Below are 14,425 nucleotides of genomic sequence, written 5' to 3'. Positions count from 1 at the left end.
GCAGAGCTGACAAGGCTATGACAATATATCAACTATTTTTTTAAATAACAGAAAAATATTCTTCAATAAACTACACTGGTAGTTAACTATTGAAAAACAACTTATTTCATTTTGATTTATACCTTGAAAGACAGCCATTTTCTTTTCTTTCTCGACTTTATCAGGCCAATACCGAACACATTTTATCTGTGAATGAAAAACAATCAATCCATCAACAGAATGTAAATCATAATTAGCTTCAACCAAAAGAAATGTAGAGGTGATTTTTTTAATGAATATTTAACAAAATTATATGGCAGTGAGTTAGAATAAATTATTTAAAGCTGAAATCAATTCAATTGTGTACATGGTGGCAGAGCTCTGCTCATCAAGGGGAGATCACTGCGTAGGAAACTGACAAGACTTGGTAACCCACCTTTCCCCTCTCAACCTCTTTTGTTGTCATGACGATGACACGACACTTCTCTTGCCAGACCATACGCCACATGTCGACCACAGTTGCTGTCAGACATCCCTGGGTGGCAATGTAGTGCTTCTTAGGTTCTATGTTATCATCTTCAGCCTACAAATATGGTGGAATTCATGTTTAAACTTCAAGGTCAAAATAAAAACATACTTTGTTAAGATAAGTAACACTGTCTGCTTGTGTTTTAAGGTGATAATTTCTACATGAGTCAATTGGTTGCTTTATGGCTTGACCCTGCCCCGTCACATCTTAAAGGTATTTAAATGAGACGTGAGTAATATTGGCGGATCCCAGGTCCAGTGGTTACGCACTTGACTGTTAATCCAGGGGTCGCAGGTTCGATTCCCGCCGCACCACTTAAAATACTTATTGTCTTCCAGGAGGGGGCCGTCGTTAAATGGGGGTCCTGTGTGACAGTGCTATACACATTCTGTTTGTGCACTATGCTCAAAAAATGACTAACAATCTTATCGGAGCACTCGCCAAATGGGCAACATACATATACACATGAGTTATAAGTGACTGCAATTTCCACATTGAGCCTGCCCTTAGATAATAACTGAAATTATAAGCAACAGCCCCACTGGAGTTAACTCAACTCATAAAATGGTGGGAAGTTACACTCACTGTGATTAGGTTGGCATTGATGTAGTCAGAGCCCAGAACATCAGGGTCCCCATCTCTCAGACATACTCTTGTGTGGTCAACTGAAATAATAACAATAATAATAATAAAAATACTTAATACTAATACTAATAATAATAATAATAAAAACAAGCAAATTCATTGAATTGATATCCCTCGCCTGATTGGGCTTAGTCAAGGAATGGAAATCAATTGTTGATGAAATATATATATATGAGTTTGAGTTTGATTGCAACTGTTTGAAATAAAAAATAAATATTGTATATAATGTAATAACATTTAGAATTGTTTAAGAAACCTAGTTTATGACTCCATGTTACCCAGCTCCAGATCAAGTTTCATGAAGATTGGTCCAGATATATGCAAATAATATAGCCTCTAGAGTGTCCACAAGTTTTTTTTAAGATTTCACTCAGTGACCTCATTTTTGACCCCACATGACCTACTAGTTTCAAACTATTCCAAGATTTCATCGAGGCATTCTGATTAAGTTTCATGGAAATTAGAGCAGATGTATTGCCTCTAGAGTGTTCCCAAGATTTCTGTAAGATATGAGCTAGTGACCTAGTTTTTGACCCATATGACCCAATTTTAAAAAGCAGTCGAAATTTAACCTAAGAGAACATTCTGGCCATTTTTGAACTTAATCAGACCAAACACCACCATAAAATAGCTTTCGGAGTTCATCAAGGAAAACATTCTGATCAAGTTTCATGAATATAAGACCATACATATTGCCTCGAATGTGTTTCAAAGATTTTTCTAAAATTTGACCCAGTGACCTAATTTTTGACCGCATATGCCCCACTTTTACAAGCAGTTCATATTTCATCAAGGGGTACATAATGACCAAGTTTGAACATAATCCGAACAATAATTTCCAAACATTTCTAAGATTTGACCTTGTGACCTTATTTTCGATCATATGTGAACCAGTTTAAAATAAGTCCAAGATTTCATCAAGGAAAACATTCTAATTAAGTTTTATGAATATTTGACCATGTATAATGCCTCTAGTATGTTCCAAAGATTTTTCTAAGATTTGACCTTCTGACCTAGTTTTTGACCCCATGTGACCCACTTTTTTAATCATATTTCATCAAGGTTAACATCATGACCAATTTTGAACATAACTTGACCAATCATAACCATGATATGATTCCAGACAAGATTTTTCTAAGATTTGACCTAGTGACCTAATTTTTGACCATATGTGACCCAGTTTTATTTCCGACCAAAATGTCATCCGGGAAAACATTCTGATTAAGTTTCATGAATATTTGACCTTGTATAATGCCTCTAGTATGTTCCAAAGATTTTTCTAAGATTTGACCTACTGACCTAGTTTTTGATCCCATGTGACCCACTTTTAAAAGTGGTCGAGATATGATCAAGGGGAACATTCTGACCAAGTTTGATCATTTTCTGATCAATGCCTACCAAGATATGGTACCGGACGGACGGACGGAATGACGGACGGACAACGCCAAAACAATATCCCCCTCCCGAAATCTTCGATTCGGCGGGGGATAATAACAATAATTGAATAAAGCATTGAAGCTCATTGCTAATTTGAAGTGTGGTTAAATCATTGGATGGAGATATCATTTATACATGATGTATTACACACATCTTTTGTAGGGCGCAGACAGTCAGATGATGCATTTAAATTCCTTGAAACACCCTTGGCCATTAAATAGTTCCTAATCTTTTCAAAATGTCAACACCTTGTGCTTTTCAATCAAATTATTAATGCTGATAACACACTTATTTTCCTTATCAACTGCAAATTGTAGAGTTTCATGCCAATTTGATATCAATCATTTTTCAATCAATTAAGACACAAATTTAAAACCTAGCAAAATATTAATAACTCACCATTGATCTCGCGAATTTCAAATTGACCTAAACCCCAAAACTGTGATAAAATCCCTCATTTAGTTAACTCAATGGACAGCATAAATAACTTTGAACTCACATGGCAAGATGTTTTTGTATCTATTTTTAGCTTTGTTTTCAGGTCGGCCTCCCTCCTTCCGACTGAACAAATGTCTCACTTCCTGTTGCTGCAGATGCTGAAATAACAGGCAAGAAAAAGTTACAAACAAGCATTACTTTATTGGCAATTCAGAAGATTTTCTTTTTCAACAGAAAAAATGTCACACTCCTAGATGCTAAAATAGCAAGCAAACAAAGGTTGTCATCTACCAATTTTATTTTTTGTGTGATAAAACTAGAAAACCCTCTCCACGTGAACATTATCCTTTACTGTTTTTTATAGCTATGCAAAATCTCACACATTTACAGTAATCAAAATCATTGTCATAGCTAACAGCTTACAAACCTCAAAGCATTTCATTCAGTTGGAAATTATTAAAACCTTATCTTGACTAGAATATCACTAAAGTTAATGTTTCTGAAAATTTGACAACCATAGATATTTATCATCTTAAATTCATCAACAAATGACCTCATCTTTCCTTTGAGATTCGGATGTGTCATGGGCAAGCTCATTAAACAACTGTCCGTTCATTTCTAATCTTATATTTGCACATTTTACAAAATAAAATAATTTTAACACACCTCAAACTCATCCCAGAATCCTCCTTTTCCCTTAGCACCCTCGTCTTTGTGTGATGTGTCCCGGGCCAGCTGGTTCACACGATTGTCAATACTACGAGCTGCTATTCTAGTTGCGTTGTATGGCTGGAAAAAAATCAACAGCTTTGAAAATGGTCATTTTGTGTAATATCAACACTTTTACATTGTAAATTTAGGAAGCCAAACTCAATTCTTTGGTTTTACTCTTAAGTTTAAGCCCAGAGTTTTGGTCAGAGGCATAATTCAATATTATTCTTAGTCTTATCCTTAGATATGCCTCAGTGATTCAATTCAGTCTATTGATCAGTTATTTTTACGGTTGATTAAAAAAACTGAGATTCTTAATCTTAAGTTAGATCCTTAATCTTAAGTAAGGAATACAGCCCCAGAACTCATAAGACCCCTCCTGTTGCTTCCATAATTACCCGCAGGTAATAGAGTGGCAAGTCTAGAACATAAGTGTAATCACTCTAATTAAATCTGTACCTAGAAAGATCACAAATGTCAAAAAGTTTATTTCTTTTATAATTCAACTTTGTGTTTACTTATAATACTGTTCAAAGTTTAATTCACACAAATGTGTAACAAAAACGCACAAATATTACCCTAAGGTAATTTCAACCTACGACTATGATAAACTACCTATATTGAAAAAGATAACTGGACAACTCTGACCCTGACTATACATACATGTCTGAGGTGGACGACCGTGCCTGATGTCTCGACCATGGGGTTCTTCTTGTAGTGTTCCACCAGCTCCGACAGGGTGTTCAACTGTTCCCCACCCCCAACATCAAACTTGCCGTTGTGCTGGAACAGACAGACAACACATTCTACTGTAAAGGCACATTGTGAAAAGCCATCAACCAGAAACTTGAATACAGATATTTGGCAATTGTTCAAAACTCTGTTTAAGTTAACAACGTAGTTAACAACATCGTTGTTAACTTTTTAATCTTTATTGTTCCAGAAACGTAATGGAGAAACTTGTGATCTGCAGAATTTCTGACCAGATTTGCGACAACTGTTTCAGCTGTACATGGTTTATTTATATCTATGAGCACACCATCAAATATTTCAAATTAAGATGTTAACATCCATGTTGTTAATCATGTTGTTAAATAAGTTCCGAACAATCGGCCCTTTATTATGAGTTTGGCATGGTAAATGTGGCTTAAAGGTGCTCGCTCACAGACTTCATGTTGTTAAAAAAACAACAACAGCAAATCATAAATACTTGTTTGAACAGAATTTTGTTACCATAATTAGAATCTAAAATCAATCATCACCAAAATGAAGTATTTTATTGACATGTTTAAATATCTTTAAACAAAATATATTTCATTTTAACCTCAAGATGAAGAGTTACCATTACTGAGTATTACAATCATTTTGTTGACATGATATAAAAAGTTCAAGTGCTAATGACCAGCTCATCACATCATGAGAGAGTCCATTTAAGGAATCTGACCCACAAATAAGCTAGCTTGTAGGTTGTAAGGTTAGCGAGGTTATCTGGTTATAGCACAAGTTTCCAAGGTGACTTGGGTTCGATTCCAAGCCTGGGTGCAAGTGGGTTTGGATAGTGGTCACCATGCCAGTCTAGTGGGTTTTGTCTAGGTTCCCCCACAACACAAGACCACACTCTTGCGTAACATTGTGTCAATGAGAGTGACTTAGTATAAGTTAATACAACTTTCTTAACAATCGTTGTAAAATATATTTAGTCTTAATTAAATAAGCTGGTAGCTCCATTAATCTTAAATAATAAATGTTGATGTCTGTTGAAGCCTTATGTACTAGTATAATTTGAAAGGTATTTACTGGCTGATTACTATGTCTAAAATAAATTACCTACGGTACAGTATACATTAAATTATACAGTTTGAATATTGCTCTTTATTTCTACAGAAATCAGATGTAAATTATGTATTTTGCAATCTTTAAGGCCTTAAAATATGTTTTGTTATATTTGTTAAGATATAAAATGGCCTAGTTTGGAATCTTTAGCTAACAAAACTTTTTTGCTATTATATATTCTGTAAACAAAATACTTGTTTATTTTTCTTCATACAAAACCTTTTTAAATGATTCCAAAATACTATGAGGGTCCCCAGGCATATCAAAGTAACATATTTGTGAACCTTGTATCTTAAATTGCCTTTAGTATACTAATACCAGAATATTTCATTATTTAATAGGCTAAAAATTTAAATAAAAATGCTAATGCAAATTTTTGCACATGAATAAGCCCACAAAAAGCATGAAATTAAAGGTTTCACATGGGAACTAGTTCTTACATTTAAAGTACATTAAGAAGTGACTAAACTTTAATAAATCTTCCTGGTGTGCTGTTGAAATAGGAAGCTATGATTAAGCTTAACAAATTGCAGCACGGTCCTTATCACCAACATATACACCTAAACATGTACATCTGTTTACTTTGGATCCAAAAAGGTTTATGTAAATCTTTAAGTGGACATAATATATTTGCTTTGATTGTTTTCAAATGATCGTATAACTTCCTGAAAACAAATGCACCATGCACCAGTGTGATACTGCAAATATCCGAGGGCTTAGCCCAATAAGGGTGTAACTTCATATACAGATAGATGGAATTACTTCCGTGTTGGGCTGACATCATCAACTTGACTGCAGTACTTGTTTCAAATTTTTTTTTTACAACAATAAGAAGCATACAGACGCGCTGTGCAGGTTATCAAGGTCACTTGAAGTCATGGGGCCATCTTACCCACCAATGTTTCACACATGCAATATTTCATATCTTCTTGTCATAATGAGATATATTTTGTAACAAATACTGTTCATGTCAGACTGGGTTTATTTTTAATTTACAATTCAAAATCTTTATTTGATTTCCGCCACTTGCTTAGTATAAAACTGAACTTCCTGATCTCTCAATATTTTGACGTACCCTCATTGATAAGAGTGCCCCAGTTACAGTGAGAAGTGTCCCAGTTGTTTATAACAAACATAATAAAAGTAATTCTATAAACTGAAATTGATAAGCATATGAAATAAATAATAATATCTGCCACAGTAGAATGCCATGAACATATTTCTTGCTAGCATCAATAAAAAACATAGTTTATATGTATTATTTTTTCCTTTTAAACAGAAAGTGCTTGAGATAAGCCCAAGCCCGCAAGCATCACCGTTGTACAATGCTTTCTGGACCATTTCATATAGCAGGGCATGTTGAATATTTTCTGATGCCAAGGATTTTAAGTGTAAGAATGAGAGCTTGAGATACATTGATAACATTAAACATAGATTTAAACTGATGTTAAACTCACATTTCTGCGTATTTTAACATGAGTGACCTTATCTTCACACTTGACTGAGAGGACAAAATCTCCGGGCTTGCTCTGTGACTCCCGCACCAGATAACTCCCGTATTTCCCATTGTCCATTAACTGTTTCTCCGCCTCCTTTCCAGATATGTGCCCATGGAACCATCTGCAATGGAAAATGTATACACTACGTGTGATACAATTTCTTTTTAAGAACAGTAGGGAAAATAAACCTTTTTCCCAGCATTTTAGATAAATAATAAACATAGGTCAAAATTAGAGAAATTATAATGAGAATAATTGATAATGTTGGCAAGACTACCCAGTAACTCATTTCTCACAAACCTCATCTATCATTCTATGTATAGTTTGATACATATTATCATTTATACATTTTTATTAGATTCCAGTGATTACACTATAAACACCTTTCTGTGGTAGGGTCCTCAGAATTCACGGGATATTTGAGTTCAATAACATCGCCGTTCCTCTCCTTCAGTTGCCCCATGTTCTCCATATAGAACTGCACAAGTTCCGCGAGCGTGGCAAACTTCTCCCCGCCATACAGGTCATAGAAGTCCCCCGTGTTCTGTATCTTGATGTGTGTAACCTCACCACTGCGTCTGAAATATTTGAGGAAACTATTATCTCGGGTTCAGTGCAAGATTGTTGGAACTCAATAAAGATATTTAAGAAGACGTTTCAACAGTCCTAAGCACTCATATTAATACATTTTAACAGTTAACAAGAGCTGTCACAGAGACAGCGCGCTTGACTATTCCGCCGCTTTTCAGTGTAAGGATTGAAAAGTTTTGGCGAAACATGCATGGATCACTGTTAGATTAAATTACAATGCAATACATGGTGTGCTGAGATATTAACATAAATGTGGTTACATGCAAAATTTTAACGAGAATTTCTTAGTCTAATAATAAAGGGCCATTATTTGCAAAATACAGTTATTCAATTAAGTTGGGTGGTTGAATACCATTGTATAAAGTCTCAACGCAATACATCAAATAGTTGCTGAGATATTATCCTATGTGTGCTAACATGCAAGACCTTAACCAGAATTTCTAAGTCGCATAATAAAGGGGCAAAAATTATATATTTTGAAAGATAGAGTTATCTAACTCGAGTAAATAGGAAGGTTAAATAGATGGGAGCCTGTGTGTAAAGTTTCAATTCAATACATGATGCATTCGCTGAGGTATTGACTTAAAAGTGGTTACATGCAAAACCTTAAGCAGAATTTCTATGTTGAATAAAAAAGGGGCCATTATTTGAATTTAATGCAAAATAGAGTTATCTTACTTGGTTATTTAAGCAGATTGGATGGTTGAGTACCATTGTATAAAGTCTCAATGCAATATATCCAGTAGTTGCTGAGATATTAACCTATGTTGCTTACATGCAAAACCTTAACCAGAATTTCTAAGTCAAATAATAAAGGCCAAGATTTTGCATTATATTCAAAAAGTGTTATCTTACTTAATTAGTTAAGTAGATTAGATAGTTGGGAATACATATCTAACTTTTCAATGCAATACATGATACATTTGCTGAGAATTTGACTTGAATGTGGTTACATGCAAAACCTTAACCAGAATTTCTAAGTCGAATAATAAAGGGCAATTATTTTGCATTAAATGCAAACTAGAGTTATCTTACTTATGATAAATTAGGTTGGATGGTTGACTACCATTGTATAAGGTCTCAATGCAATACCTCAAGTAGTTGCTGAGATATTTACCAATGTGTGCTTACACGCAAAACCTTAGCCAGAATTTCAAAGTTGAATAATAAAGGGCAATTATTGGCATTAAATGCAAACTAGAGTTATCTTACTTGGAAAGTTTAGTAGGTTGGATGGTTGAGTACCATTGAATCAAGGCTCAATGCAATACCTCAAGTAGTTGCTGAGATATTAACCTATGTGTGCTTGCACGCAAAACCTTAACCAGAATTTCTAAGTCAAATAATAAAGGCCTATTATTTGCATTATATTCAAATAATTGTTATCTAACGTCATTAATTTAGTATGTAAGATAGTTTGGCCAATGCCGACACCGAAGCCAATGCCAGAGTGAGTAGGATAGCTCTCCTTATTCTTCAAATAATCAAGATAAATATGCAAATTTGACACGTTACATATTACTTTGTCTTTAGAGATGTCATGTTTTATTCTCAAGAATTAAAAAGAAATGTACCAAGCCTGTGTCTGCCCAATTATATGCCACTAACCTTGCCACTAACACTATACTACATTACAACCATTGCAGTAGTCAAAATTAACACAAGCCCGCAAGCCCTGCACTAGTAAAATGTCATCCAGGCTTACTACAATTCTGAATTTTAAATAGCAGGGCTTGTTCAAAACATTTATGCCAAGCTTGGGGCTTGTTCATCAAAAAGTCCAATTTCTATGCCTACTATTGTAATAATTCTTTATAAGTACAGTGATAAAAAGTGCTAGGCCAAGCAAGAGTCATTCAAGTCCTGATTCAAGTTCCTGTACCTTACTCTTACATTAAAATGTCCACAAATCAATTCATTTTACGTGGTGAGAATCTGTAGATAAAGTCAATGCATCCTCACCTTACAGACAGGGTAAAGTCCCCTTTATTGCTAGTACTGGGTTGAGCCAGGAAACTGCCATCAATTCAATAGAGCAACCCTCACCTTACAGATTGTGTAAAGTCCCCTTTATTGCTGGTACTGGATCGAGCCAGGAAACTGCCATCAATTCAACAGAGCAACCCTCACCTTACAGACAGTGTAAAGCCCCCTTTATTGCTAGTACTGGGCCGAGCTAGGAAACTGCCATCAATTCAACAGAGCAACCCTCACCTTACAGATAGTGTAAAGTCCCCTTTATTGCTGGTACTGGGCCAAGCCAGGAAACTGCCATCTATTCAATAGAGCAACCCTCACCTTACAGATAGTGTAAAGCCCACTTTATTGCTAGTACTGGGTTGAGTCAGGAAACTGCCATCAATTCAATATAGCAACCCTCACCTTACAGATAGTGTAAAGCCCCTTTTATTGCTAGTACTGGGTTAAGCCAGGAAACTGCCATCAATTCAATAGAGCAACCCTCACCTTACAGATAGTGTAAAGCCCCCTTTATTGCTAGTACTGGGTTGAGCCAGGAAACTGCCATCAATTCAACAGAGCAACCCTCACCTTACATATAGTGTAAAGCCCCTTTTATTGCTAGTACTGGGTCGAGCCAGGAAACTGCCATCTATTCAATAGAGCAACCCTCACCTTACAGATAGTGTAAAGTCCCCTTTATTGCTAGTACTGGGCCGAGCCAGGAAACTGCCATCAATTCAATAGAGCAACCCTCACCTTACAGTTAGTGTAAAGTCCCCTTTATTGCTGATACTGGGTCGAGCCAGGAAACTGCCATCTATTCAATAGAGCAACCCTCACCTTACAGATAGTGTAAAGTCCCCTTTATTGCTAGTACTGGGTTGAGCCAGGAAACTGCCATCTATTCAATAGAGCAACCCTCACCTTACAGACAGGGTAAAGTCCCCTTTATTGCTAGTACTGGGTTGAGCCAGGAAATTGCCATCAATTCAACAGAGCAACCCTCACCTTACTGATAGTGTAAAGTTCCCTTTATTGCTAGTACTGGGTTGAGCCAGGAAATTGCCATCAATTCAACAGAGCAACCCTCACCTTACAGTGTAAAGTCCCCTTTATTGCTATTACTGGGCCGAGCCAGGAAACTGCCATCTATTCAATAGAGCAACCCTCACCTTACAGATAGTGTAAAGTCCCCTTTATTGCTAGTACTGGGTTGAGCCAGGAAACTGCCATCTATTCAACAGAGCAATCCTCACCTTAAAGATAGTGCAAAGACCCCTTTATTGCTAGTACTGGGCCGAGCAAGGAAACTGCCATCTATTCAATAGAGCAACCCTCACCTTACAGATAGTGTAAAGTCCCCTTTATTCCTAGTACTGGGTTGAGCCAGGAAATTGCCATCAATTCAACAGAGCAATACTCACCTTACAGATAGTGTAAAGTCCCCTTTACTGCTAGTACTGGGCCGAGCCAGAAAACTGCCATCTATTCAATAGAGCAACCCTCACATTACAGATAGAGTAAAGTCCCCTTTATTGCTAGTACTGGGTTGAGCCAGGAAACTGCCATCTATTCAATAGAGCAACCCTCACATTACAGATAGTGTGAAGTCCCCTTTATTGCTAGTACTGGGTTGAGCCAGGAAACTGCCATCAATTCAACAGAGCAATCCTCACCTTACAGATTGTGTAAAGTCCCCTTTATTGCTGGTACTGGGTTTAGCCAGGAAACTGCCATCTATTCAATAGAGCAACCCTCACCCTACAGAAAGTGTAAAGCCCCCTTTATTGTTAGTACTGGGTTGAGCCAGGAAACTGCCATCAATTCAATAGAGCAATCCTCACCTTACAGATAGTGTAAAGTCCCCTTTATTGCTGGTACTGGGTCGAGCTAAGAAACTGCCATCTATTCAATAGAGCAACCCTCACCTTACAGATAGTGTAAAATCCCCTTTATTGCTGGTACTGGGTCGAGCCAGGAAGCTGCCATCTATTCAATAAAGCAACCCTCACCTAACAGACAGTGTAAAGTCCCCTTTATTGCTAGTACTGGGTTGAGCCAGGAAACTGCCATCAATTCAATAAAGCAACCCTCACCTTACAGACAGTGTAAAGTCCCCTTTATTGCTAGTACTTGGTCGAGCCAGGAAACTGCCATTAATTCAATAGAGCAATCCTCACCTTACAGACAGTGTAAAGCACCCTTTATTGCTGGTACTGGGCCGAGCCAGGAAACTGCCAACCAATCAACAGAGCAACCCTCACCTTACAGATTGTGTAAAGTCCCCTTTATTGCTAGTACTGGGCCGAGCCAGGAAAGTGCCATCAATTCAATAGAGCAACCCTCACATTACAGATTGTGTAAAGTCCCCTTTATTGCTGGTACTGGGTCGAGCCAGGAAACTGCCATCTATTCAATAGAGCAATCCTCACCTTACAGACAGTGTTGAGCCAGAAAACTGCCATCTATTCAATAGAGCAATCCTCACCTTACAGACAGTGTAAAGTCCCCTTTATTGCTGGTACTGGGTTGAGCCAGGAAACTGCCATCTATTCAATTGAGCAACCCTCACCTTACAGATAGTGTAAAGTCCCCTTTATTGCTAGTACTGGGTTGAGCCAGGAAACTGCCATCAATTCAATAAAGCAACCCTCACCTTACAGATAGTGTAAAGTCCCCTTTATTGCTGGTACTGGGTCGAGCCAGGAAATTGCCATCAATTCAACAGAGCAACCCTCACCTTACAGATATGTAAAGCCCCCTTTATTGCTAGTACTGGGCCGAGCCAGGAAACTGCCATCAATTCAACAGAGCAACCCTCACCTTACAGACAGTGTAAAGTCCTGTTTATTGCTAGTACTGGGCTGAGCCAGGAAACTGCCATCAATTCAATAGAGCAACTCTCACCTTATAGATAGTGTAAAGTCCCCTTTATTGCTGGTACTGGGTTGAGCCAGGAAACTGCCATCTATTCAACAGAGCAACCCTCACCTTACAGACAGTGTAAAGTCCTTTTTATTGCTAGTACTGGGTTGAGCCAGGAAACTGCCATCTATTCAATAGAGCAACCCTCACCTTACAGATAGTGTAAAGTCCCCTTTATTGCTAGTACTTGGCTGAGCCAGGAAACTGCCATCTATTCAACAGAGCAACTCTCACCTTACAGATAGTGTAAAGTCCCCTTTATTGCTGGTACTGGGTTGAGCCAGGAAACTGCCATCTATTCAATAGAGCAACTCTCACCTTACAGATAGTGTAAAGTCCCCTTTATTGCTGGTACTGGGTTGAGCCAGGAAACTGCCATCTATTCAATAGAGCAACTCTCACCTTACAGATAGTGTAAAGTCCCCTTTATTGCTGGTACTTGGCTGAGCCAGGAAACTGCCATCTATTCAATAGAGCAACTCTCACCTTACAGATAGTGTAAAGTCACCTTTATTGCTGGTACTGGGTCGAGCCAGGAAACTGCCATCTATTCAATAGAGCAACCCTCACCTTACAGATAGAGTAAAGTCCCCTCAATTGCTAGTACTGGGCCAAGCCAGAAAACTGCCATCAATTCAACAGAGCAACCCTTACCCTACAGATAGTGTAAAGTCCCCTTTATTGCTAGTACTGGACTGAGCCAGAATACTGCCATCAATTCAATAGAGCAATCCTCACCTTACAGACAGTGTTAAGTCTCCTTTATTGCTGGTACTGGGTCGAGCCAGGAAACTGCCATCTATTCAATAGAGCAATCCTCACCTTACAGACAGTGTCAAGTCCCCTTTATTGCTGGTACTGGGTTGAGCCAGAAAACTGCCATCTATTCAATAGAGCAATCCTCACCTTACAGACAGTGTAAAGTCCCCTTTATTGCTGGTACTGGGTTGAGCCAGAAAACTGCCATCTATTCAATAGAGCAATCCTCACCTTACAGATAAAATAAAGTCCCCTTTATTGCTAGTACTAGGTCGAGCAACCCTCACCTTACAGATAGTGTAAAGCCCCCTTACTTGCTGGTACTGGGTTGAGCCAGGAAACTGCCATCAATTCAACAGAGCAACCCTCACCTTACAGACAGTGTAAAGTCCTTTTTATTGCTAGTACTGGGTTGAGCCAGGAAACTGCCATCTATTCAATAGAGCAACTCTCACCTTACAGATAGTGTAAAGTCCCCTTTATTGCTAGTACTAGGTCGAGCCAGGAAACTGCCATCTATTCAATAGAGCAACCCTCACCTTACAGATAGTGTAAAGCCCCCTTACTTGCTGGTACTGGGTTGAGCCAGGAAACTGCCATCTATTCAATAGAGCAATCCTCACCTTACAGACAGTGTTGAGCCAGAAAACTGCCATCTATTCAATAGAGCAATCCTCACCTTACAGACAGTGTAAAGTCCCCTTTATTGCTGGTACTGTGTTGAGCCAGGAAACTGCCATCTATTCAATTGAGCAACCCTCACCTTACAGATAGTGTAAAGTCCCCTTTATTGCTAGTACTGGGTTGAGCCAGGAAACTGCCATCAATTCAATAAAGCAACCCTCACCTTACAGATAGTGTAAAGTCCCCTTTATTGCTGGTACTGGGTCGAGCCAGGAAATTGCCATCAATTCAACAGAGCAACCCTCACCTTACAGATATGTAAAGCCCCCTTTATTGCTAGTACTGGGCCGAGCCAGGAAACTGCCATCAATTCAACAGAGCAACCCTCACCTTACAGACAGTGTAAAGTCCTTTTTATTGCTAGTACTGGGTTGAGCCAGGAAACTGCCATCTATTCAATAGAACAACTCTCACCTTACAGATAGTGTAAAGT

The 14,425-nt window shown here is 37.9% G+C and overlaps 1 protein-coding gene across 3 annotated transcripts in view; it reads right to left on the bottom strand.

The window, feature by feature from the left end:
* LOC128246448 (tyrosine-protein phosphatase non-receptor type 11-like) overlaps window positions 1-14,425 on the bottom strand; it is a 49,056-nt gene that overhangs the window by 8,829 nt on the left and 25,802 nt on the right. For all 3 annotated transcript variants that reach the window (XM_052964663.1, XM_052964662.1, XM_052964661.1), the window contains 8 exons: window positions 7,455-7,649; window positions 7,030-7,192; window positions 4,403-4,522; window positions 3,695-3,817; window positions 3,090-3,186; window positions 1,094-1,173; window positions 416-562; window positions 123-186 (listed from right to left, as the gene is read on the bottom strand). In XM_052964663.1, the coding sequence (XP_052820623.1) occupies window positions 123-186; window positions 416-562; window positions 1,094-1,173; window positions 3,090-3,186; window positions 3,695-3,817; window positions 4,403-4,522; window positions 7,030-7,192; window positions 7,455-7,649 (989 nt within the window). The remainder of the gene's footprint in view (window positions 1-122; window positions 187-415; window positions 563-1,093; window positions 1,174-3,089; window positions 3,187-3,694; window positions 3,818-4,402; window positions 4,523-7,029; window positions 7,193-7,454; window positions 7,650-14,425) is intronic.

Source organism: Mya arenaria, chromosome 9 (assembly GCF_026914265.1).
Source record: "Mya arenaria isolate MELC-2E11 chromosome 9, ASM2691426v1".
Classification (NCBI taxonomy): Eukaryota; Metazoa; Mollusca; class Bivalvia; order Myida; family Myidae; genus Mya; species Mya arenaria.
The sequence above is the reverse complement of the archived record's forward strand: the minus strand, read 5'-3'. Positions and strand labels throughout refer to the sequence as shown.